The sequence below is a fragment of the Rhinopithecus roxellana genome, chromosome 13, assembly GCF_007565055.1.
Source record: "Rhinopithecus roxellana isolate Shanxi Qingling chromosome 13, ASM756505v1, whole genome shotgun sequence".
Lineage (NCBI taxonomy): Eukaryota > Metazoa > Chordata > Mammalia > Primates > Cercopithecidae > Rhinopithecus > Rhinopithecus roxellana.
Genome location: NC_044561.1, coordinates 105,306,393 through 105,328,107, shown reverse-complemented (window position 1 = coordinate 105,328,107; position 21,715 = coordinate 105,306,393). Strand labels below are relative to the sequence as shown.

The 21,715-nt window shown below is 49.5% G+C and overlaps 1 protein-coding gene across 1 annotated transcript; it reads right to left on the bottom strand.

Moving 5' to 3' along the window:
- Nucleotides 1-457: 457 nt before the first annotated feature.
- Nucleotides 458-21,005, bottom strand: SUN5 (Sad1 and UNC84 domain containing 5). The gene is made up of 13 exons (XM_010360607.1): nt 20,835-21,005; nt 19,434-19,492; nt 19,160-19,234; nt 17,880-17,946; nt 16,765-16,826; nt 14,354-14,403; nt 13,043-13,077; nt 12,341-12,449; nt 6,024-6,102; nt 4,325-4,440; nt 2,410-2,577; nt 1,773-1,859; nt 458-634 (listed from the first exon to the last, which is right to left on the bottom strand). Exons 1-13 carry the CDS (start codon nt 20,909-20,911, stop codon nt 479-481), a joined length of 1,140 nt encoding a protein of 379 aa, XP_010358909.1. The 5' UTR covers nt 20,912-21,005; the 3' UTR covers nt 458-478.
- Nucleotides 21,006-21,715: the final 710 nt, after the last annotated feature.

Genomic DNA, 21,715 nt, shown 5'->3' with positions numbered 1-21,715 from the left:
TCAATGTCACACAGTAAATTGTCAGTATGATGTTGAAACACTCCACAGTGGGTAGGGTTGGGACCTCTGATCTATCACCTTGTCTGACACAATAACCGTAATCCTGTCCATATTTTATGGGTAGGGAGACCGAGGCTCCTAGAGGGTAGGGTCTTGGCCGATGTCACACACAGTTTGGGGACAGAGCTTAACTTGAAGCAAGAAAGGCTTCTCATGTGCAGGAGTCAGACTGCTTGGGTTTGAATCCTGGAGCTGCCATTTGTTGGCTGTCACCTGCGGCAAGTCAGTTTGCTGCTTGGAGCCTTCACTGTCCTCATCTGTGAATGGGGTCTCCTGGGGCTGTTGAGAAGGTGCCTGGGCACCCAGCATGGGATCAACCATTGCTAACCATCAAATGCTCAGAGGTCAAAGGCTAGCCCACTCTCTCTCTTTGGGGCCAAAAGACACTTAGACTTGGTCTGGGGGTAAAGAATAAATTTTAATCTCTCTCAGGTAGGGGTTCTGGTGAGGCTTGCTCTCTGGGCGGGGCCACAGAGCCATGCACTCGCACGCGGTACAGGCAAGTGAAGGCTGGGTTCCCCCAGTTGCTTGAGATCTTCACCTTGACCGTACTGAAAGCCCGGGCCGGTTGGTTCTGGAAGAGAATCAGTCACGGAGACAGCTCGCCCATAGACTCCCACCGTGCCTGTCCAAAGGTGGGAACTTTCCCATTTCATAGGTGGGAAAACTAAGGCCCAGAGAGGAGGATGGACTGTCCCAAGGCCTCACAACAAGTCAATATTCAGGAGTTCTTACTGAAGATGCTGAGGCCAGAAGGACGGACACGCTGTGGGTGAGGAAATGTCCCAGCCTTGGTGCTGTGGGATCTTGGGCAAACCTCCACCCTTCCTGGGCCTCAGTCCTCCACTCCTGCCCTGCCCCCACCCACCCCCGTAAGATGGGAGTGGTAATATCTGCTTCCCAGGATTGCCGTGGGCATGAAATGAGATTTGGGGGCCAGGCGGTCTCTGGAAGCGAATCAGTCACAGAGGCAGCTCACCCATAGACTCCTGGCACATAGTAAGTGCTCTGTGAGGCCCCTCCCCGTTTTTGCCAAGCAAGAGGGGGTGGAGCCTGTGTTTATTACTCTCCCTATCTAGTGCAAAAAGTGGGGCATGCTTGGCCTTCACTGGATGGTTTCAACCTCCCAGGGAATGACAGAAGGGGAAACTGAGGCTCCAGAGAAGCAGGGCTTGGTCCAAGCTCACACATAATTTGTGGTTGGACCGAGATTCGGGTCAGTATGGGTTTGATTCCCAAGCCTGAACATTCGCCCTGTCAAGCCCCAGGGCCATTCCAGTGGTCACTCCTCCGGACCTGCTTCTGTCTCCAAATCCCTCTCCTTCAGGCCTCAGTTTCCCCACCTGTGGTTGGATCAGGTGCTGATTATGGGGCCACCCACTATGGAGACTCTGCCTTTGGAACCAGCAGCCCCTGCCCAATAGGAACCTCTTGCTCAAGGTCTGCTGTCCCTGGGAAGAAACGCAGCAAGAGGGCTCCCGGGCGCATCAGGGAAAAGGGGACACAGCCACAGGCGTTGGATCTCCCTGGAGTCCCGCTTGGTCCTGGGTAGCGGCTCCCACTCTCTGAGTCTCAGTTTCTCTGTCTGTCAAACAGGTTAGTCATGACTGGGCACCTCCTGGGGATACTGGGGGATGAAGAGGCGTCCCAGGGTACAGACTACACACTGTGCATTCAGCAGGTGTTCAGCACAGGCAGCTCTTTGCGGGTACCTGGAGTGGGAACATCTGGATGATGTTTTCTGGCTGAAACTGAAATGCCCCCAGGAACACCTCCTCTTTGGGGGAGCCCTCCATGCCCTGTGGAACCAGAACCAAGGTGATGGTGTCAGATACAAGCAGGGCCTTCAGAGGCTGTCTCCCCTCTCCAGTGGAGACTTGCACACTCCCCAGGATGCGAGCTCACTACCTCTTTGGGCACCGTTTCACGGCAGCACAGTGTAATGGACAGGAAAGAGCATTGGCCTGGGAGTCAGAGGCTGAGGGTCTATTTCTAGCTCTGCCATTGACTTGTAGGATTGGGGTGTTTCCCTGATCCTTCTCTGGACCTTATTTTACTGAGATAGTTCAGGTAATGCTTCGGACCTTCTTAGCAAAATGGGGGCTCCATGGTCTTTGAAGATTATCTTGGCTCTGAAAAGCTGGGTTTGAAATAGAGTAGCTGTTTATCCCCTACCCTTGAAGGCTAAAATTAGACCCCAGCCCTGGCCACTTCCAGCCTTAACCAAGCTGCATGCAGCCCCTCCAGGCTGCATGCGTTGTGCAGACGCTGTTTACCCCAGGCCTGGAATACCACCATTGGAAGGTTGTCCCCTTAGCTAAGCATAGCTCCCTACAGGGGAGTGCTCACATAGATGACGAAGTCCTTGGGGGCAGTGTCCAGGCTGCCTGATGGCGAGATGGTCTTGGGGATGTGCTGCAGTGTGAGGTTGGACAGGTAGACCTTCTGAGCCAATTGGATGGTCACCTGGCCGCGGTTACCCTCAAAGGCCCAGCAGTTGCCAGGTGTCACGTTGGGCTAGAAGAGGCAAGTACAATAAGGGATATGCTGGGTGGGTGGGGGGGGTCATCCCACCTTTGATCCCCTGCACTTCCTGGGCCCTCCTGGGTAAGCCAGTCCTTTCTTGTCTCCAAAGCTTGGCTCAAGTGCCACCTCCTTCAGGAAGCTCTCCTGACTGCCCATGCAGGGGTAAGCCTTACCTCAGTTCAATGCAGTAAGGGAGGGGCCTGCTTGGGGCCTCCCAGCCTCCACCCGCTCCCCATTGGCACCCATTCATTCATTAATTTACGCACTCACTCATTCATTCATTCATCCCTCCCATTATTCTTTACATGGTCTCACAATCAGCCCATGACTTAGGCACCATCACTATCCCCATTTTGAAGGTGAGGAAACTGAGTTGGGGGAGCAGGACAATGACTGGTCCAGGGCCATGCAGAGCTGGAAGTGCAGCCCAGGGAATCTGACCTTGGAACTTGCCATTAACTACCACAATCTCCTGCCCCACAGGAGGGGAAACAGGCCCAGGGAGAGAAAGAGGTTTGACGGAAATCATCCAGGAAAGGAGATTACTCGGTGGGTTCTGAGCTTTTGGAGCCATGGCATGGACAGTCCTTATCTGAACAGTAGATGCTAGCCCAGGGGTGCAGGGGGCTGTGGGCGTCAGGGAAGGCCTCCTGAGGAGCTGGGGCCAAGGGAGTTGAGGAGCCAGCTGGGAAAGGGAGCTGAGGGAACAGCACGGGGAAGGACCAGGGGCGAACCAGGCTTGATGATGTGGGGACCTGGAGAGCTCAGTCAGGCCGGAGCTGGGAGAGGGCCCAGGAGGGGCAGAGTCTTGCCTGGGCTGCCTTTCACTACTGCTCCAAACCTGACTGTAGCCAGCGCTTTGCAACCCAGTCACTGCCCCCCATGCCCCCTGCCCCAGCCTGGATGTGGGCACCACCCTGCACTCCCGGGCCCTGTGCTTGGCCTGTGCCCCTAGGTTCTCTCTGCCTGCGGATCTGCTAGTCCTTGGCTGCCTCCATCAGGAAGCCCTTCACCCCGTCCAAGCTGAGCAAGGTCAATACCCCAGCTTGACCTCGAGTGCCAAGATCTTGGAGCTCCTTAAGGTAGAACCCACGGATGAGTGGCCTGGGACCTTCTGGCATCACCCAGGGTCGGCCACTGGGATGAGACTCTCAGCTGGTGTTCACTGAATGAAGGCACCTGCTTTGTGACCAGGACAAGCCCTTTCCTTCTCTGGGCCTCATTTTCCTCATCTGTGAGGCAGGATCCTGGAAGGGTGAGGAGTTCAGGTTTGAACTGTGGCTCTGCTACATATTAGTGACCAGCTGTGTGGCCGCAGTCAAGTGACCTGGTTCTTTGAGCCTCAGTTTCCTCTTCTGCAAAATGAGTCTATGATGGGTCCATGCCCAGTGTAGTCCCGAGGTTTCTCTGATCCTCAAGTCTTGAGGGCTGAGTGGTGGGGTCTCTTCCAATGCCAAAGCAAGCTGTCCCTCTGCTTCACTCCTACCCTAGCCCCAGCAGCCCCTGCTGTCTGTTCTCACCTCCTGCCCCCGGCCTTCTCCCCAGCCCCCGCCTTGTCAATAGCCCCCTCCTTCTGTTCCCTGCCTTTGCCCCTGCATGTCTCCTGCTCCTACCTCTAACCCCGCCCCTGCCCCAACTCCCTTTGCTCCCACCCCCTACCTCTTCTGCCAGCTCCTGTCCCCAAACCCTGCCCGGACCACTTCCCTGCCGCTGTCCCATCTCCCGCCATCCCCCCTGCCTCGAGGATCACGTCTGGGGGCTGTGCGTAGTTCCACAGCTGGATCCAGTTCCAGTAGGAGTGGGCCTTCTCATGGTTATAGGTGGCTGATGTGTGCTCAAAGTCAATGCTGGCCCCTGTATAGGAGAAGGGGGTCTCAGTCAAGCAGCCGGGCTTCTGCCTGGTGGAGGGGACCCCACTGACGGGCCCTCACTATGTGCTGGGTGAGCACTTTGGATGAGTCACTGGTCCTGTTCTCCTCTAGGAAATGGGATTACAGCCATGTTAATAATGGTAATCATGGTGGCTAATTTTTTTTTTTTTTTTTTTTTTTTTTTTTTTTGAGACAGAGTCTTGCTCTGTCCCCAGGCTGGAGTGCAGTGGTGCGATCTCGGCTCACTGCAACCTCTGCCTCCCAGGTTCAAGCAGTTCTCATGGTGGCTATTATTAGCAGAGCCATAGCAGTGGCAATGGCCCCCACGTCATAGGGCTGCTGTGGCGCTGAGATGAGCCATCAGAGCACATTTCCCAAAGTGCCTGGCACAGGGTGAGCGCTCCCCATGTAACAGTCTTGTGATGACGACTGATACCCATTGTGCAGAGGAGGAAATGTGCACATTTCCCAGAGGAGGAACCTCTGGGAGGTTAAGTGAGGCCCCGCACCACTCGGGCTGGGCTGACACTATCTGACCCCACGTCTCACTGATCCTGGGGTGCCCGAGTTGGCGGTGCTGCCTGGTAGGGGTCTGTGCCCCAAGCCTGCAGCCCATACTTCGCCTCCTCCTGGCTGTCCCTGAATGGCTCTCACCCATCTTCTCACAGCCTCCCTTGGTCTGGAATACTTTCTCTCCTCACCAAGTCTCAGCCCAAATGTTCTCCCGAGTGGGAGGCCTCTCTGCCCAGGTCCCCTCCCTCCTTGCCACCTGCCTTATTCTTCTGGAAGCACTGATTCTTTTTTTTTTTTTTTTTTTATTGAGACAGTCTGGCTCTGTTGCCCAGGCTGGAGTGCAGTGGTGCGATCTCGGCTCACGGCAACCTCCGCCCCACGGGTTCAAGCAATTTTCCTGCCTCAGCCTCCCGAGTAGCTGGGATAACAGGTGCCCACAGCCACGCCTGGCTAACTTTTGTATTTTTCGTAGAGATGGGGTTTTACCATGTTGGCCAGGGTGGTTTTGAACTCCTGACCTCAGGTGATCCGCCTGCCTCGGCCTCCCAAAGTGCTGGGATTACAGGCGTGAGTCACCACACCCGGCTGAAGCACTGATTCTTGACTGCGGGGTGGGGATGGCTTTGTCCTGCTGACCTGTGTGCCCAGCACCGGGTTTGGAGAAGAGTGGTGGGTGGGGGTGGTGGAGAGGTAAAGCCGAGAACAGCCCGAGCACATAGTAGGGGCTTTATAGATCTTCTGTAATATGGAGGGTCTATGGATTCCTGTGCTCGCTCCCACCCCACCCCACCCTATCCCCCAGACCCTACTCCTATCCCTCATACCCCACCCTATCCCCCAGACCCCACCCCCATCCCCCATACCCCACCCCGTCCCAGACCCGCTTGAGAAAAAACAAAATTGTAGCAAGAAAACCAGCTTGGAGCTGAGGTCAGCTCTGAGGATGAACTTCCCAGTGGCAGATGGAGTACCACACCAGAACTGAAACCCACCCTTTGTAGAGCTTCTGAGGACACTTGAGGCAGTCAGATGGTGGGGAAGAGGGTCACCTACCTGTAGACTTCAGGGCAAAGTCTGGCTTTTCGATGTAATCGCCATGTATCATCTTCATTATTTTCTGGGCCACTTTTTGCTGAGAAGACAGAAAACACAAGTTGTCCCCTGGTGTGTCGTCACGGACTGTGATCTCCACGTGTCCACGGGAGGTAACGGGGCTGCAGGATGCTGTCCTCTCCCTAACAGCCTGCCCCTGCCTGTGGAAGCCTGTGGCTCTGTGAAAGCCCAGGAGACACAAAGCCATCCCGACCCCACCCGTGGGTTCACTGGGTGCTTTCAAGTCCATGTGAGCGGATGTCATACGGGTGTCCCGGAGTCTCAGTGCGGTTCAGACAGGGGCTCCGACATCAGGCCAACCTTTACTGTTGTGGGGCCTTGGGCAAGTTACTGCCCCTCTGAGACTCGATTTTCTTGCCTGTAAGACGGGGACAATAATCGTGTCTGCCTTCCACTGTAGGTCTATAAAGCCCCTACTATGTGCCAGGGCTGTTCTCGGCTTCACATATGCTCACCCTTTCCTCTCCCAGCACCCCTAAGAAGTATCACTATTATCATCCTTGTATTAAAGATGAGAATACTGAGGCACAAAGGTGTAGCTTGTTCAAGATCACCCAGCTGGTATGAGGCAGAGCAATCACTGTGGTTCCAGAGTTCAGGCCCTTAACCATTCCACTCTGCTGCTGGATGCAGATGGCAAAGCACTTAGCACAGTAGGTGCACAATAAATACCAGCTGTTATTTTTATTAGACTCTTCCCAGTGGTGGAAGATTCTGTTTTCCAAAAACGACTGCAACAGGGTCTCCCATTTCAGGCTCTTCTTTCAGTGTGACCTCCCACTGAGAGCTGGGGTCTCAGCCCACCAGTCTGGGCTTATGACTACGGCAGAAGTGATGCTGTATGACTTCTGGGGCTAAGATACAGCACTGCTTGGTTCTCTGGGCACACTCACTCCTGGAGGCCAGCCGCCATGTTGAGAGGAAGCTCAGGTCACACGGAGAGGCCACAGATGGGTGCTTTGATCAATAGCCCTGAGTCCCAGTGGACAGCCGGCATCAATCTCCAGTCACGTGAGTGAATCCAGATGATTCCAGCCCCAGATGTAGAGTCACCTCCAGCTTTCAAGTCTTCCCAGCTGAGGCCCCAGATACCATGGAACACAGACAAGCCATCTCCACTGTGTCCTGTCTGAATTCCTAACCCACAGAATCTCTGAGCACAAGTGGTTGTTTTACACCACTAAGTTTTGGGATGGTTTGCTACGCAATGGTAACCAGAACAATAGCCAGGGTGTTACAAGGCAGTGATTATGATTCTATTTTGTTGATGTGCAAACTGGAGGCTCAGAGAGGTTGATGACCTGCCTGAGGTTACACAGCTCCAAAAGGCAAAAAATCCCCAACTCCTCCCTTCGTTGGCTGGGGACAATAATCTCACCTATTACTTTTCAAAACTGGGTCGCCAACCCCAGGGAATTTCCCTGATGGCCCCCACCCTCTCTCTGCCCCAAGGCTGGGTGCAGTCTTCTTCTCTGGGATCCACAGGTTCTGGGACTGCCTTGAGGGCAAGAACGAGCTCTAGTTGATCCCCGATCCTGGATTCCCAGCACGCAGCAGGTGCTTAATGATTGCACACTGCATGTCTTTGGATTCTACCTTTGTTTAAAGGCAACAAACATTTAGGGAGCACTTACCATATGACAGACATTAGTCTAAGTTTACATGAATTACCATGTCTAATCCTTACAACTCATCTTCTAGATGAAGAAACTGAGGCACAAAGATGGTAAGTAAATTGATCAGAGTCACACAGCTTATAGGTGGTGGGGATGAAATTCAAAGCCTAGCAACCTGACTCTAGAGCCAGTCCTTTTAATCACTATGCCTTACTGCCTTTGTAAGTCGTAGCGGGGCCTCCCTCCCCACTGCAGAGGAAACACCTGCCAAGAGCCTCACTTGATAGTGAGAGACTGACACGGTCTCTCCTCCTGGGTCTGTCTGAACAGAGCTTAGAGGGGAGATTCAGGGGCACTGGAGACCTAGGACTTTGGGACAATAAAAGATAAAGATGAGTTTTAGCAAAGTTTTCCTGAATCTTCCACAATGGAATCCTTTGTGAACTCTTTTAAAAATTCAGCTTCTAGGTAGAGATGATGGATTAAAGACATCATCTAATTTTACTTTCTCCTAACGCCCCATTACAGCTTCAGTAAAGGGATTTAAAAAGACCCAAACCCATATGAACAGGAAGCATAGGAGAGGAGAAAACCAGCCTGCTGCATATGGTTGTGCATGTTGTGCACTGCAGAAAGGTTCCCAGTTAAGGGGCCCTGTGTGTGGGCTGAAACCCAGCTCTTCACCTGTTCTTTGATTTGGAGGAAGGTGCGTTTTGCAAATTCGTCTGCCCAGCACAGGTAGCTTTTTCCAATCTGCAAAAAGGCACCATGTGTCCCAGCAGTGGCCCTGGAGACAGCAGTAATATTCTAGAAGTTGTCCTACACATTGTAGGATGTTTAGCAGCATCCCTGGCTACCCACTAGGTGCCAGTAGCATCTCCTCCTCACATTGTAACAACCCAAAACATCTCCAGACATTGCTAACTGTTCCCCAGGGGGCAAAATAATCCCCAATTGAGAACCACTGATTTAGCAAAAATGAGAAATCTGAATCTGAAACTGGCCATCCTCAAAAAGCTCAGGATTGGTGGCCTTAGGTGCCTCTGAAATTGGGGTGGAGGACTGGGTGTTAAGTCATTTAAGAAGAATCTCCAGATTCCCTGGGGACTCCCTCTTATTCTGAGAAGCTGAGTGGACTTCTCTGTTCCCCAGTAGAAGACTAGAAGTTATTCTCCCGAGAGGGTAAAACAGAGGGGTTCTGTTGGGACAGGTGAAGGTTTCTTAAATAGGACACCCAAAGCACTGCACATAAAAGGTAGATGCACTTGACTTAATTAAAATTAGACATTTTTGTTTGTCACCATTGAGAGTGAAAAGCCACACTATAGCCTAGGAGAAGATATTTGCAATATGTACACCCAATAAAATACGTTTACCCAGAACACACAAGAACTCCTACATATCAATAAGAAACGACACTCTCCCCCAAAAGGCAACAGACAAAATCCAAATGGCACTGGATACATGAAAAGACACTCCACATTATTAACAACCAGAAATGCAAATTAAAGCCATAGTGAGATACCACTTCTCACCCTACAGAATAAAGTAAAAAAGACTTGGCCGGGTGCGGTGGCTCACGCCTGTAATCCCAGCACTTTGGGAGGCCGAGGCAGGTGGATCATGAGGTCAGGAGATAGAGACCATGGTCTCTACTAGAGACGGAAACCCCATTTCTACTAAAAATACAAAAATAATTAGCTGGGCGTGATGGCGGGCACCTGTAGTCCCAGCTACTCGGGAGGCTGAGGCAGAAGAATGGCATAAACCTGGGAGGCGGAGCTTGCAGTGAGCTGAGACGGAGCCTGGGCGACAGAGCAAGGCTCCGTCTCAAAAAATATAAAATAAAATAAATAAATAAAGTAAAAAAGACTTATGATACCAATTGGTGAGGATGTGGGACAACTGGAATTTACATATACTTTTCACAGGAGTGTAAATTGAAAAACTATTTGGCAGCATCTAATAACATGAACACTCATACCATATGATCCAGCATTTCCACTCCTAGTTATATCTACTCCCAAGATCAATAAGTATATATGTTCACCCAGTGATAGGAAAAAAAATTAGAATTGTTCAGGCGCTGACATTCAAATAACAGGAGCTTCAAAAATGAGAATAGAGCAGATGGTGCTGGAGAAATCACCAATTTAGTCACATGAATAAATAACATTTCTTAGGCCCGAAGGCCAGGAGTTTCCAGATTGACGGGTTCCAAAGGGTGGCCAGCCCATAGGCACATCTGTGGAAGCAACAAGGACCAGATGAACTAAAATTCTACAGAGCAGAATTTTATTCTTACAATCAGCGGAGTGATTATAAGGACTGGCTCATTTTTTTGTCTGTTTTAAATTTCTGGGGGCATTTGACAATTCTAGGCATGGGCTAAGAATCTGGGCTTAGGCCAGACAATGGGCTGCTGCTACTGGTGAAAGAGAAAGAAGCAAAGTTTTTAATGGTGACAAAGAGCTAAAGTAACAAAATTGGGGACTTGAGGAGCCTCAAATATGGCCAGTTTTCTTCACAAGGTGCTAACTGAATTTCAAGACTACAGGAGGCTATAGGCCACTTCAAATGTTTCTGAAAGGCAGAATAAAACTTCACATCTTCACAGTGCTTCGGAAACAAAGTCCCTTTGAGGGAGGGCACCCCAAAACACAAGCAAGAGATCAAAGTCTTAGAACGGTGATTCTCTCTGGTATGTGTCAGAACCACCTGGAAGGCTTGCTGGATCACAGATGATTGGCTCTCATCTTCAGAGCCTCTGATTCAGAAGGTCTGAGTGAGGCCTATTAATTGGAATTGCTAACATTTTCCCAGGTGATACTGGTGATGCAGGCACGTGGGCCGTACTTGGCGCTCCATTGCCCTAGAAGGGGTGGTAGTGAGTCAATACTGTGCTTCAGCTGCATTTCACCTGGAGGCACTAAACCAATTCTGGGCACAATTAGCAACCAAGAATCCACGTTTGCCCCTGGCAGAGAAGGCTGCCACCGGGTCCGGAGATTTTTGTGTTCATGCAGGGGTGAGAGACACATTTGGAGACTTGTGAGGCCTCAAACATATGGCAAGTCTTTGCCACTAAGACAGTTGCCAAATTTTTGAAGCTGCATGGGAAGGAGTCTAAAGAATGAAGCTTAAAACCTCTGGATAAATCTTTTAAGAACTGTGATCCAGGTCTGTCTGAACTAGCTTAACACATGTCTAGACGGAAGTGACCAGTCTATTTCATCTTCCTTATAAAGAAAAGGGGAACTTTCTCTAGTGGAATTATAATTATTCGGAACAGCTACAGTTCTTTCGTATACAATGTTCAGAAACCATAAAAGTTACTAGACTTGAAGAGACAAGACCATATGATTGATACCCCAAGATAAAAAGCAGAAAACAGAGGGAGGCCACAGATGATCCAGATATTAGAGTTAGCAGACAAGGATTTTTAAAATAACTGTTGTTAATGTGTTAATTAAAATAAAGGAAAAGATGGACAACATAGGTGAAATGTTGGAGAATTTCACCACAGAATTAAAGTCTGTGAAAAAAAATCAAATGTATATCCTAGAACTAAACAATGCAGTATCTGAAATTAATAACTAAGGCTGGATGTGGTGGCTTAAGCTGTAATCTCAGTACTTTAGGAGGCTGAGGCAGATGGATCACTTGAGGTCAGGAGTTCAAGACCTGCCAAGTCAACAGGTGAAACCCTGTCTCCACTAAAAGTACAAAAATTAGCTGAGCGTGGTAACACGCACCTGTAATCCCAGCTACTCAGGAGGCTGAGGCGTAGGATTCACTTGAACCCAGGAGGCAGAGTTTGCAGTGAGCCGAGATTGCGCCACTGCACTCCAGCCTGGGTGACACAGGGGAGACTCCATTAAGGAAAAAAAAAAAAAAAGAAAGAACTAAATGCATGGATTTAATAGTAAATTGGAGAGACAGAATGATGCAAGATTATTAGTAAACCTGAAGAAAAGTTAATAGGAAAATATCAAAACATAAGCACATACAGAAAAAGAATGAAAAAACAAACCAGGTAATATCATAGGAATCACATGAAGCACTCTAAAGGCCTTCAAAGCATAGGCCTAGCATACGTGTAATTAGAATCCAAGGAAAAGAGACAGATAATGGAAAGAAGAAATATTTTAGGAGATAAAAGGTAAAAGTTTCCCAAAGCTATTGAAAAATATCAACCCACAGATTCGGTAAGCTCAGCAAACCCCAAACCAGTTTATATGAGGAACATTAGAGACAAAAAAGAGCGTTCTACAAGCTCCCAGGGATAAAAAATAGATCAGACTCAAGGGATCAATAATAAGACTGACATTAGACTTCTCAATAGCAACAGTATAAACTGTAATACAGTGGTGGGCTTCCTTCTGAATTCTCAGGATAAATTATTTCATATTTAGAATTCTATACCCAGCCAAACTATCAACCAAGTGCAAGTATAGAAAAAGATGCTTTTAAAAATACAAGCACTAAAAAATATACTTCTTTCACTCTTTTCCTGGAAGTCACTGGGAGGTGTGCTCCATCAAAATAAGAGATAAAACCAAGAAAGAAGACTTGAGGTATAGGAAACAGGACATCAAACAGAGAAATTAGATGTTTGGGGCAGAACGGCCAGTGTCTCACCTCATCGGACATGGCTTCCATCTTCTGGAGCTTGGCAATGAGCAGGTTCATGCTACCTCGGAGGTCCTGGATTTCCCCACTGTGATGTCTCACCTTCTCCTGGTACAACCTTATCAGGAAGGAGTGATAACAAGAACAGGTTGATTTGTGATACTGTTGTTGTTACCCTCAGATTTTCCCTTTGCTAGTTGGCTCTCAAAGAATGAGTTTCAGATTTTCCTACTCTCTTGGTTCCATCCCTCGACCCATTCACCAGGTTATTATCTCTAAAACATTACTCATTCTCTTCTTTCTGCTTGGAATATCCTTATGCCCAGCTCATTCCTTCCAAATATTCCTATTTTGTCTGCAATTAAGGATGCTGCCATCATGTGGTGTCTTGGTTAAAATTTCTTCTCAGCTACCATTTGCCGAGTACTGACTATGGGTCAGGAACTAATCAAGACACTTCACATCTTCTTTAATGCCCATAGTTGCCAAGAGCAAGATGGGTGTTATGCTTCATCTCATAATTGAGGAGTCAAAGGCCCAGACAGAAGAGGTGACTTGCCTAAGGTCAGCCATGTAGAAGATATGGGAGTTAGGATTTAAACCCAGGTTGGTCTGATTGCAGAGCCTACATTTGTAGCCAATACACCTCAGATTCTGGCTACAGCTCTGCTTTTTAGGTAATAATATGGTTACTCAGAAGATTCCTCTTACCTCAAGCTCTGCAGTGGACCATTTATGCTGTCATCCTGGTGGAGTATTGAGAAAAGTAAGGGGTCTCCTTCAGATGGCTTAATCTGGCCCCAGGAGAATTTCATCCATCTGTTCTCCCACAATTATAAACCCATACATTCATCCACTTTCCTGTTGACTCTTCCATCCATCTACCCACCTATCATTTATCCAAACTCTAATTTACTGTCTTTTTTATTCATCCATCCACACTTTTATCCATCTAACCACACCTTCATCCATCCACCCTTCTACCCAACCACCCTCCCTTATCAATCTATTCTTCCAACTCCCCAACCTCCCCAATCTATTTACACTCCAACCCATATACCACTATCCATCTACCCACTCTTTCATCCATCCATCTATCCACCAACCTACCCATCCACTCATCTATCCCATCTGCTCTTCCATCCACCCATCATTTCATCCATCTATTCACCTATTCATGTATTCATCTAGCCTCCTATCTCTTTCCCCCAGTCCTACATCCATCAAATCCAACCTTCCATCCGTCCATCCTCCCATCCATTCTCTCTCCATGCACACTCCCATCTGGCCATCCAGTCATCCAACATTGACAGTGGCAACCCTCTTGCTGGCACCAAACTAAACATTGCTGGAGTAAATAGGACCTGGCTCCTTCTTTTAAGAAGCTGCCAGTACAGTTGGAGAGACAGTCATGACCACAGAAAATTATAGGAGGAAAGAGGAATGTGACCACTTCTGCCTGGGTGTTTCTAGAGGAGGTGACATTTTAGCTGGACCTTGATGGATATGAAGGGGTTCAGAAGGAGGAAAAGAGGAGAGGGAGGTACAGGCCTTTCGGATCCCCTTTCTGAGGTCCTCTGAGACTTTTTGCAGACCTCAAGTAGGAGTTTTGCCACTTATTTCCTCCTCCTTCCTCCTCAGAAACCCAAAAGCAAATGAGTATTATTGCTGTTAAGCAGAATGGCAAGCTGCCTTAAGTACAGAAATGTGTTCCCTGTTATCACCACCCTACTTTAAGTGGGGCCTTGAGAAAGGAGAAATGGGTCATCTCTGAGAGTAAAAGACAGGAGAGCCATCTTGGAGGAGGGACTATCGCATCCAATCTTTGAAAGTCACCTCTGGCAGAGGAGATGGGTTCTAGGTGGGTGGCACGATGAAGACAGAGATTTGGATCTGCATCCGGGTTAAGTCAGGAACTGATTAGGGGCCTGATTTGGTGAGAATGAGTGGAGCTATGGAGGTGATATTGACTGGTTAGGGTGAGACCAGTCAGCCGTGGGGCCTGAGGGGGTGCACACTTACCTGCCAGACTTTCATTTTCGATGGTAAGTGAATAGAAAACATCCAGAATCCTGTGAGGCCATGAGAATAAGAATGAGCCATTTAACATGCAAGATGAAGAGCTTAGGCACTGGAGTTAAGGCGTCTGGGTTCAAATCCCAGCTATGCCACTTGCCAGCATTGTGCAACACTGGGAGAATTACTGAATGCTCTATGCCTCAGTTCCCTCCTCTGTAAAAATATGAATAACAATAATATCCACTTTGTGATCAAATGATATCAAATGTGTAATATGTGGCACATCAACCAAGTCATCTGTGGCTCCCCCTTCCCTGTTCCAACTCTACTGGGGACAATTGGCAAAGAGAAGAAGGCACTCTGCATTTTATGATCTCCATGCTGGCTGAAAAGCCACCATTCAAGCCATTATTTAAAAGTCTTGATGGGCACAGTGGCTCATGCCCATAATCCTAGCACTTTGGAAGGCCGAGGCAGGCAAATCACTTGAGCCCAGGAGTTCAAGACCAGCCTGGCCAATGTGGTGAAACCTGGTCTCTACAAAAAAATTCAAAAATTAGTCAGGTGTGGTGGTGCACGTCTGTAGTCCCAGCTACCTGGAGGCTGAAGTGGGAGGATCACTTGTGCCAGGAAGTTGAGGCTGCAGTGAGCTGTGATCCACTGCACTCCAGCCTGGGCAATAGAGTGAGACCCCGCCTAAAAAACCCAGCTTTTACTGAGGCAGGAGAATCACTTGAACCTGGGAGGCAGAGGTTGCAGTGAGCAGAGATCATGCCGCTGCACTCCAGCCTGGGCGACAGAGACTCTGTCTCAAAAAACCCCAAAAACCAAAAACCAAAAACAGCCTTTAAAATTTATTTGTTGTTCTTGATAAAACGTTCAACGAACTAGGAATAGAAGGGAACCTCCTCACCGTGATAAAGACCATCTATGAAGAACTCACAGCTCATATCCTCTTTAATGGTGAAAGACTGGGTGCTTTTCCCCTAAGATCAGGGATGAGACCGGGATGCTTGTTCTTGCTAATTCTATTTAACACAGTACTGGAGGTTCTAGCCTGGCCAATTAGTCAAGAAAAAGAAGTAGGCCAGGCATGGTGTCTCACACCTGTAATCCTAGCACTTTGGGAGGCTGAGGTACGCTGGTTTGAGGCTGGGAGTTCTAGACCAAACTGGGCAACACAAGACTCCATCTCTACAAAAAAAAAAAAAAAAATTAAACAAAAATAAAAAAATTAGCTGGGGGTGGTGGTGCATGCTCGTAGTTCTAGTTACTCAGGAGGCTGAGGCGGGAGGATCACTTGAACCCAGGAGTTCGAGGCTGCAGTGAGCTATCAATGCACCACTGCACTCCAGCCTAGGTGACAGAGGGAGACCCTGTCTTAAAAAACAAAAAAGAAGTAAAGCTCGTCCAGATTATCATGCAGGAAAGAGTTAAACTACCACTATTTGCAAATGACATGATCTTGCATTAGAATTCTAAGGGATCCGAGATTAGGTGTCTTGCCTTGTGTTGTAACTAAAAATTGGGTTCAGCAAAGTTGCAGGATATAAGATCAAGGTACAAAAAGTCAGCTGTATACACTAGCAATAGATAACCTGAAAACAAAATTAAGAAACCCATTTCTAATAGCATCACAATAAAGGTGTTATTTAGGCCGGGCGCAGTGGCTCACACCTGTAATCCCAGCACTTTGGGAGGCCGAGGCGGGTGGATCATGAGGTCAGGAATTCAAGAGCAGCCTGGCCAAGATGATGAAACCCCGTCTCTACCAAAAATACAAATATTAGCAGGGAGTGGTGGTGCGCACCTGTAATCCCAGCTACTCAGGAGACTGAGGCAGAGAATTGCTTGAACCCGGGAGATGGAGGTTGCAGTGAGCTGAGATTGTGCCACTGTACTCCAGCTTGGCAACAGAGTGAGACTCTGTCTCAAAAAAAAGGTGTTATTTATCGAAGTCCTAGTTGTTGGATTTTAAAGCAAGGCAATTCTCTAGGATTCACTGTTCATTTTCCCATGGGAAGCTGATTCTCCCTCCTTCCCCCAACCCCAGCCTCCACTCCAAAGCCAGTATATTTCAGTGGAGGGAGGAGATTTCTTTGCTTGGGAAAGCTAAGCTGTGTAGTAGGAGGTTGGGGGCGGGTGGCTGGAAAGAAGCCATGGAAACCCAGAAAGCGGGAGTAACAATGTTTATAACACGGTTTGGGGAGAGCTTTATAATTTCCGAAGCATTTCTTGGCTTCCAAAATATTTTCATGGTCATCATTTAATTTCATAATTTTCACAGCAACACCCATCAGGCAGATGGGGAAACTGAGTCATGTGGAGGGGTAGTGTCTTGCCCAGTGTCCTATAATCAGTGCCAGGGCCCAGGAATACCTCGACCTGGGACTGGGGAGGGCCCTGGGACGCACCGAAAGCACAGAGGAGCAGAATGCCTGTCTTCTCCACGAGCTTCTGGCACAGCAGCTTGCATCTGGAAGGCAGGGAGTGGTGGTCAAGGTCAGGTGAGCGAGGCCCTGCCAAGTGTTCACCCTCCTCTTTGTCACTCTCTTTCTCCGTAGGCATGCTGTTTGCCCTATCCCTGGTAAACGTGTCCTTCAGGATTCAGCTCAAACGGCCCCTCCTCCAAAGACCTCCACAGGCAACACTCCCAACCCTCCAAGCTTGGCATGTTTTGGTGCCTGCCTTTCCCACCTGAGTGGGAGCTCATGAGTGGCAGGGCTGAGCTAGGCTCAGAATTGATGTTAAGAAAACATTTAAAATTTAAACTTCAAATGAGTGAATGAATGAGGTGGCTATCTCTGCTGCAGCTGGGAAGAATTTCCAAGGACAGGAAAGGAAAAGGGAAAGAATGGGGCAGGCCGTCGGGGCAGGAAGAACAGCATGTGGTGGGCCGGGTGCAGTGGCTCATGCCTGTAATCCCAGCACTTCGGGAGGCTGAGGTGGGAGGATCACTGGGGTTTGAGACCAGCCTGGGCAACATGGTGAAACTCTGTCTCTACAAAAAATACAAAAATTAGCCAGATGTGGTGGTGTGTGCCTGTAGTCCCAGCTACTTGGGAGGCTGAGGTGGGACGATTGCTTGCACTTGAAAAGTAGAGGCTGCAGTGAGCCGTGATGGCAACACTGTACTCCAGCTCTGGTGTACAGTGAAACCCTGTCTAAAAAAAAAAAAAAAAACTTAACAGCATGTGCAAGTGTGTGGAGGTGGGAATAGGAATAGGAATGGTGTGTCCAGGGAGTGAGAACCCCGGCCTTGCTGCCCAGTGGGTCCCTGGCAGGAAGCCAAGTGAGAGCAGCTTGGAAAGGAAGGGTGGGACAGGATTCCAGGGCACTGCAGGCTGAGGGGCTGGAGCAATGGGGGGCCACAGTGGTTCTGGGGTGGGGGTGTTTGATAACAGCCAGGTTTGGGATAGCTTTTCTGGTCTGGCTACCAAAGGGAGATCCAAACTGGTGGAGGGGCTGTTATGGTCCCCAGCTGCCATTTCCCACTCCCCATCACCCTCCCACTGCCTTCCCTGCTCACCTGCACGTGTTGAACAGAACCTGCTGGGCCTGAGTTCTCAGGGAGCAAGCAAAACAGGTGAACCAGGCTGCACAGGAGACAGAAAAGCAGTGAGTCACTGTGCCCTCATCTTTGTTCCGCTACAAAGACCTGCTGACCTTTCTGGGGCTGGGGGAGGCCCTGGAGCTGGGCGACCCTCTCGACTTGTTGGCTGAGCCCAGGACAGCACTGGGCTCTGCTTATGGGTACGCACTATCCTGGAGTGAGTACAGGTCACTACAGGTGGACACTGCTTGCCACTGGCAGTTAACAGATGTTTTCTTTCTTCTCTCTTCCTTCCTTCCTTCCTTCCTTCTTTTCTTTTCTTTTCTCTTCTTTTTTTTTCTTTTTTGATAGAGTCTCACTTTGTCACCCAGGCTGGAGTGCAGAGGCGTGACCTTGGCCCACTGCAACCTCCATCTCCCGAGTTCAACCAATGATCTTGCCTCAGCCTCCTGAGTAGCTGGGACTGCAGGTACGAGCCACCATGCCCGGCTAATTTTTGTATTTTTTAGTAGAGATGGGGTTTCACCATTTTGGCCAGGTTGGTCTCAAACTCCTGACCTCATGATCTGCCCACCTCGGCTTCCCAAAGTGCTGGGATTACAGGCTTGAGCCACCGTGCCTGGCCGATAGACAATAGTGACTCAGGAGCATAAAAGGCCTGGAAGGTAACAATGCCCATTTCTAGACACTGGGAGCTTGGCAAGAGTGGGGGCCTTGTCTGGTTTATCCCAGAATGCCCACTATGGAGCTAGGCAAAAAGTACGGACACAGAATGGACAGAAACGTGAGAGGACATGGGGTGGATTGAAGAAGGAAGAAGGGAATGGCTGTCTGGCTTGGAAGATGGATGAATTGGGAGATAAACGAGAGAATGGGAGGCTGAGAGGGTGGGTGGATGAACAGAAAGAGGGACGATTGGGTGGATGTGCCTATGAAAATAAGGTCTGGGTGAATTGATGAACTCAACAGGTGGATAGATGAGTGAAACCAGCAGCCAGACTGGTGGTAGAGGAGGGTTGGCAGTTAACCCCTCCTCCAGACAGTAAGCTTCCCTCCCAGTTCCCCTCTCCAACCACCAAGGACATTGGCAGGAATGACACCTCCGATGGGTGGAACTCCAGAGTTCAACCTGCAGCTCCCCACCAGCCCTGCAGCCCAGAGCAGGCCTTGCCACCCCCAGGTCAGCCTGGGCTGAGGCTGGACCCTCTCCCCAGGCCCATGTTGATGACCAAGGCAATTATTCAGTATATACGTACACACACATCCCAGCATGCACTGAGTCAGGCCTAGGGCTTGGGCATTGATGCGGACAGGCAACAGGAAGTTGTCATCTGCAGAGAGCACAGAACTGTCATGTCACTGCCAGCCTCTGGATTTGGTGCTTGCAGAGACCTGGGGAGCACCCAGAGCTTGGTGCAAACATCCCTGCCCCCTGCCCCTTCCTGGGTAGCCCCAGGTTGCCCGTTTGACATCCCTGAGCCTCAGCCCCTCAGCTGCCCATGAGAATACCAGGGCACTGTCCTTGCTCACTCATGTTTGAGGAGGTGTCCTCTACCATTCTGCTGGGGTTCCGGCCTCGCTGGGCAATCCTGCGGATGATAAGATTCACGGTTGCATTTTACAATTATGAGGAACGTAGTGTCCTTGGAATGTGCATACCGCATTCCAGATTGGGGAGCTGAGGGGCAGAGAAGGTTTCCCAACACCACCAGCCTGGGATTCAGGGACAGACCCAGGTCTGGCTGACCCCAAATCCAGGTATCCATCAAGGAAAAGACCCAGGTTGCAGTGGCAGTCACAGGTGGTTGTCGCCATGTCCCAGAGGTTGGCAGAAGCCTGGTTTTGTTCCTTTGTCTGCTCCTACCCCATGTGATTTTAGGCCATTTTGATTGGTTGAAGCCTGCTGTCGTGCTCCCATTCCCTGTGCTGTGATTGGTTCAAGTGTGAGGAAGTCTGCAGGGGTGAGGCGGGGTGGAGTAGGGGAGTGGTTATGAGGTAAGGGACTTGGGGGAAAAGTTAGGTTTAGGATTAGCTAAATGAGAACCACAGAAAACAATACTTATTCTCCTTCCCCTAGACAGCCACATTTCTGTGTGATACCTGAAACTGTGGTGGCCATCTTGTGATCATGAGAGGGGACTAAAAGAGCAAAATGATGACAGGAACCTGGGTCTTGGTGGCAGAACAGAGGAATTAATGCACTCCTGAGCCCCCTGCACCTTGGGACCTCTTGATATGTGAGATTTAAAATTTTCCCTTATTAAGTCAAAGCTCTCTAAACATTTTTGTTTATCATACCCTCAGTGTATTTATATTGGTTTATTAATAAATTATATATACACCCAATTATACTAACACATTATTTACCCTTCCCAAATGTGCAGATTTAGTGATCACATTCCTGAAGAATACAAATTAAAAGAGGATGAAAGACATACGTTCTAGCATGGCCATTTCTTTTCTCACCTTTGCGGATTGTTTGGTGTACTCTCTTGGGATATACACCCAGATTTGTGTGCCCAGAGATAGGCATCATTTTGAGTTGGAATTTCTGTCACCTGCAGCCAGAGGTCTTCTGACAAATAAAGACGGCAAAACACTTGTTTCCTTGTTTCATATCAGTCTCCTGCACTAGACTATGCACTCCACCAGGGAAGGGAGCACATCAGGCTGATGCCAAACCGTGTTCCCCATCCTCTGTGCATTGCCCGGCACACAGTAGACGCTCAATAAATACATGCTGAAAGGATGGCTGCCTCGCCACTTCCTGGCTGGGAGACTTTGGGAATACCACTGCCAAACCTTTCTGGTCTTGGTGGCTGCCTCTGTGCAGTACAGTTGACAATGCTGCTCACCTCCAAGGACAGGGTGGAGGGGCAGCATTTTGTAAACTGTAAAGGGCTGGGCAAAGGGAGGGGATGCCATCCTCACCTCCGGGGTCTGGGATGGTGGGCCACATCTTCGAGTGGGGCACCTGGGTCCCCAGGGCTCCTTGAGGACCGTGGCATCGATATCCTTCTCTAGGACTGGGGATAGAGGCGGGGATCTCTGGGAGCTGGTGAGAAGGAAGTGGCTGATGCCTCTGAATGTCCTCTGAAAAGTGCCAGTGGAATCTACCAGGATCAGTGGAGCAGTTGGCACTGTGACCTCACAGAGCAGGTGAGTGAAGGGACAGGGGGTGGGGGCTGGTCTGCAGCTTGGCTCTAGAACCTCCCCCAGAGGAAGCCATTGTGACCCACTTTCCTTTTATAAGATGGGGAAATTGAGGCATCAAGACAGGAAGGGCCATGCCGGGGTCTCAGGAGCTAGACAGGGGCGAGAGCTGAAGCTGCAGTAACCCAATCATGCTTTTCCGTGTTCCCTAGACCCCTTCCTGCCCCAAGCTTCCCAGGTTTTTCACCTTCTTAGGTTGCCTGTGAATGCATTTTGTAATGCTGAGCTTCTCACTGGTGGACATTGTGCATAACACAAAATACATGGCATGTGTTGTTGCTTTAATAAAGTTCTACTTTTTGGCTGGGCGTGGTGGTTGATGCCTGTAATCCTAGTACTTTGGGAGGCCGAGGCGGGTGGATTGCCTGAGCTCAGGAATTTGAGACCTGCCTAGGCAACACGGCAAAACCCCTTCTCTACTAAAAATACAAAAAATTGGCTGGGTGTGGTGGTGTGTGCCTGTAATCCCAGCTACTCAGGAGGGAGGCATGAGAATTGCTTGAACTCGGGAGGCGGCAGAGGTTGCCATGAGCCGAAATTGCGCCACTGCACTCCAGCCTGGGCTACAGAGTGAGACTGTCTCCAAAAAAAAAAAAAAA

What these genes read in the sequence shown, in the direction of transcription:
- SUN5 (XM_010360607.1), bottom strand. Translation starts at nt 20,911, where the DNA reads ATGCCACGGTCCTCAAGGAGCCCTGGGGACCCAGGTGCCCCACTCGAA. An exon ending in TGGAAGCCATGTCCGATGAG is followed by an intron (nt 6,103 to 12,340) that starts GTGAGACACTGG and finishes CTGTCTTCTCAG; the next exon opens with CAAAAAGTGGCCCAGAAAAT. An exon ending in CCAAGGACTTCGTCATCTAT is followed by an intron (nt 1,860 to 2,409) that starts GTGAGCACTCCC and finishes CTGGTTCCACAG; the next exon opens with GGCATGGAGGGCTCCCCCAA.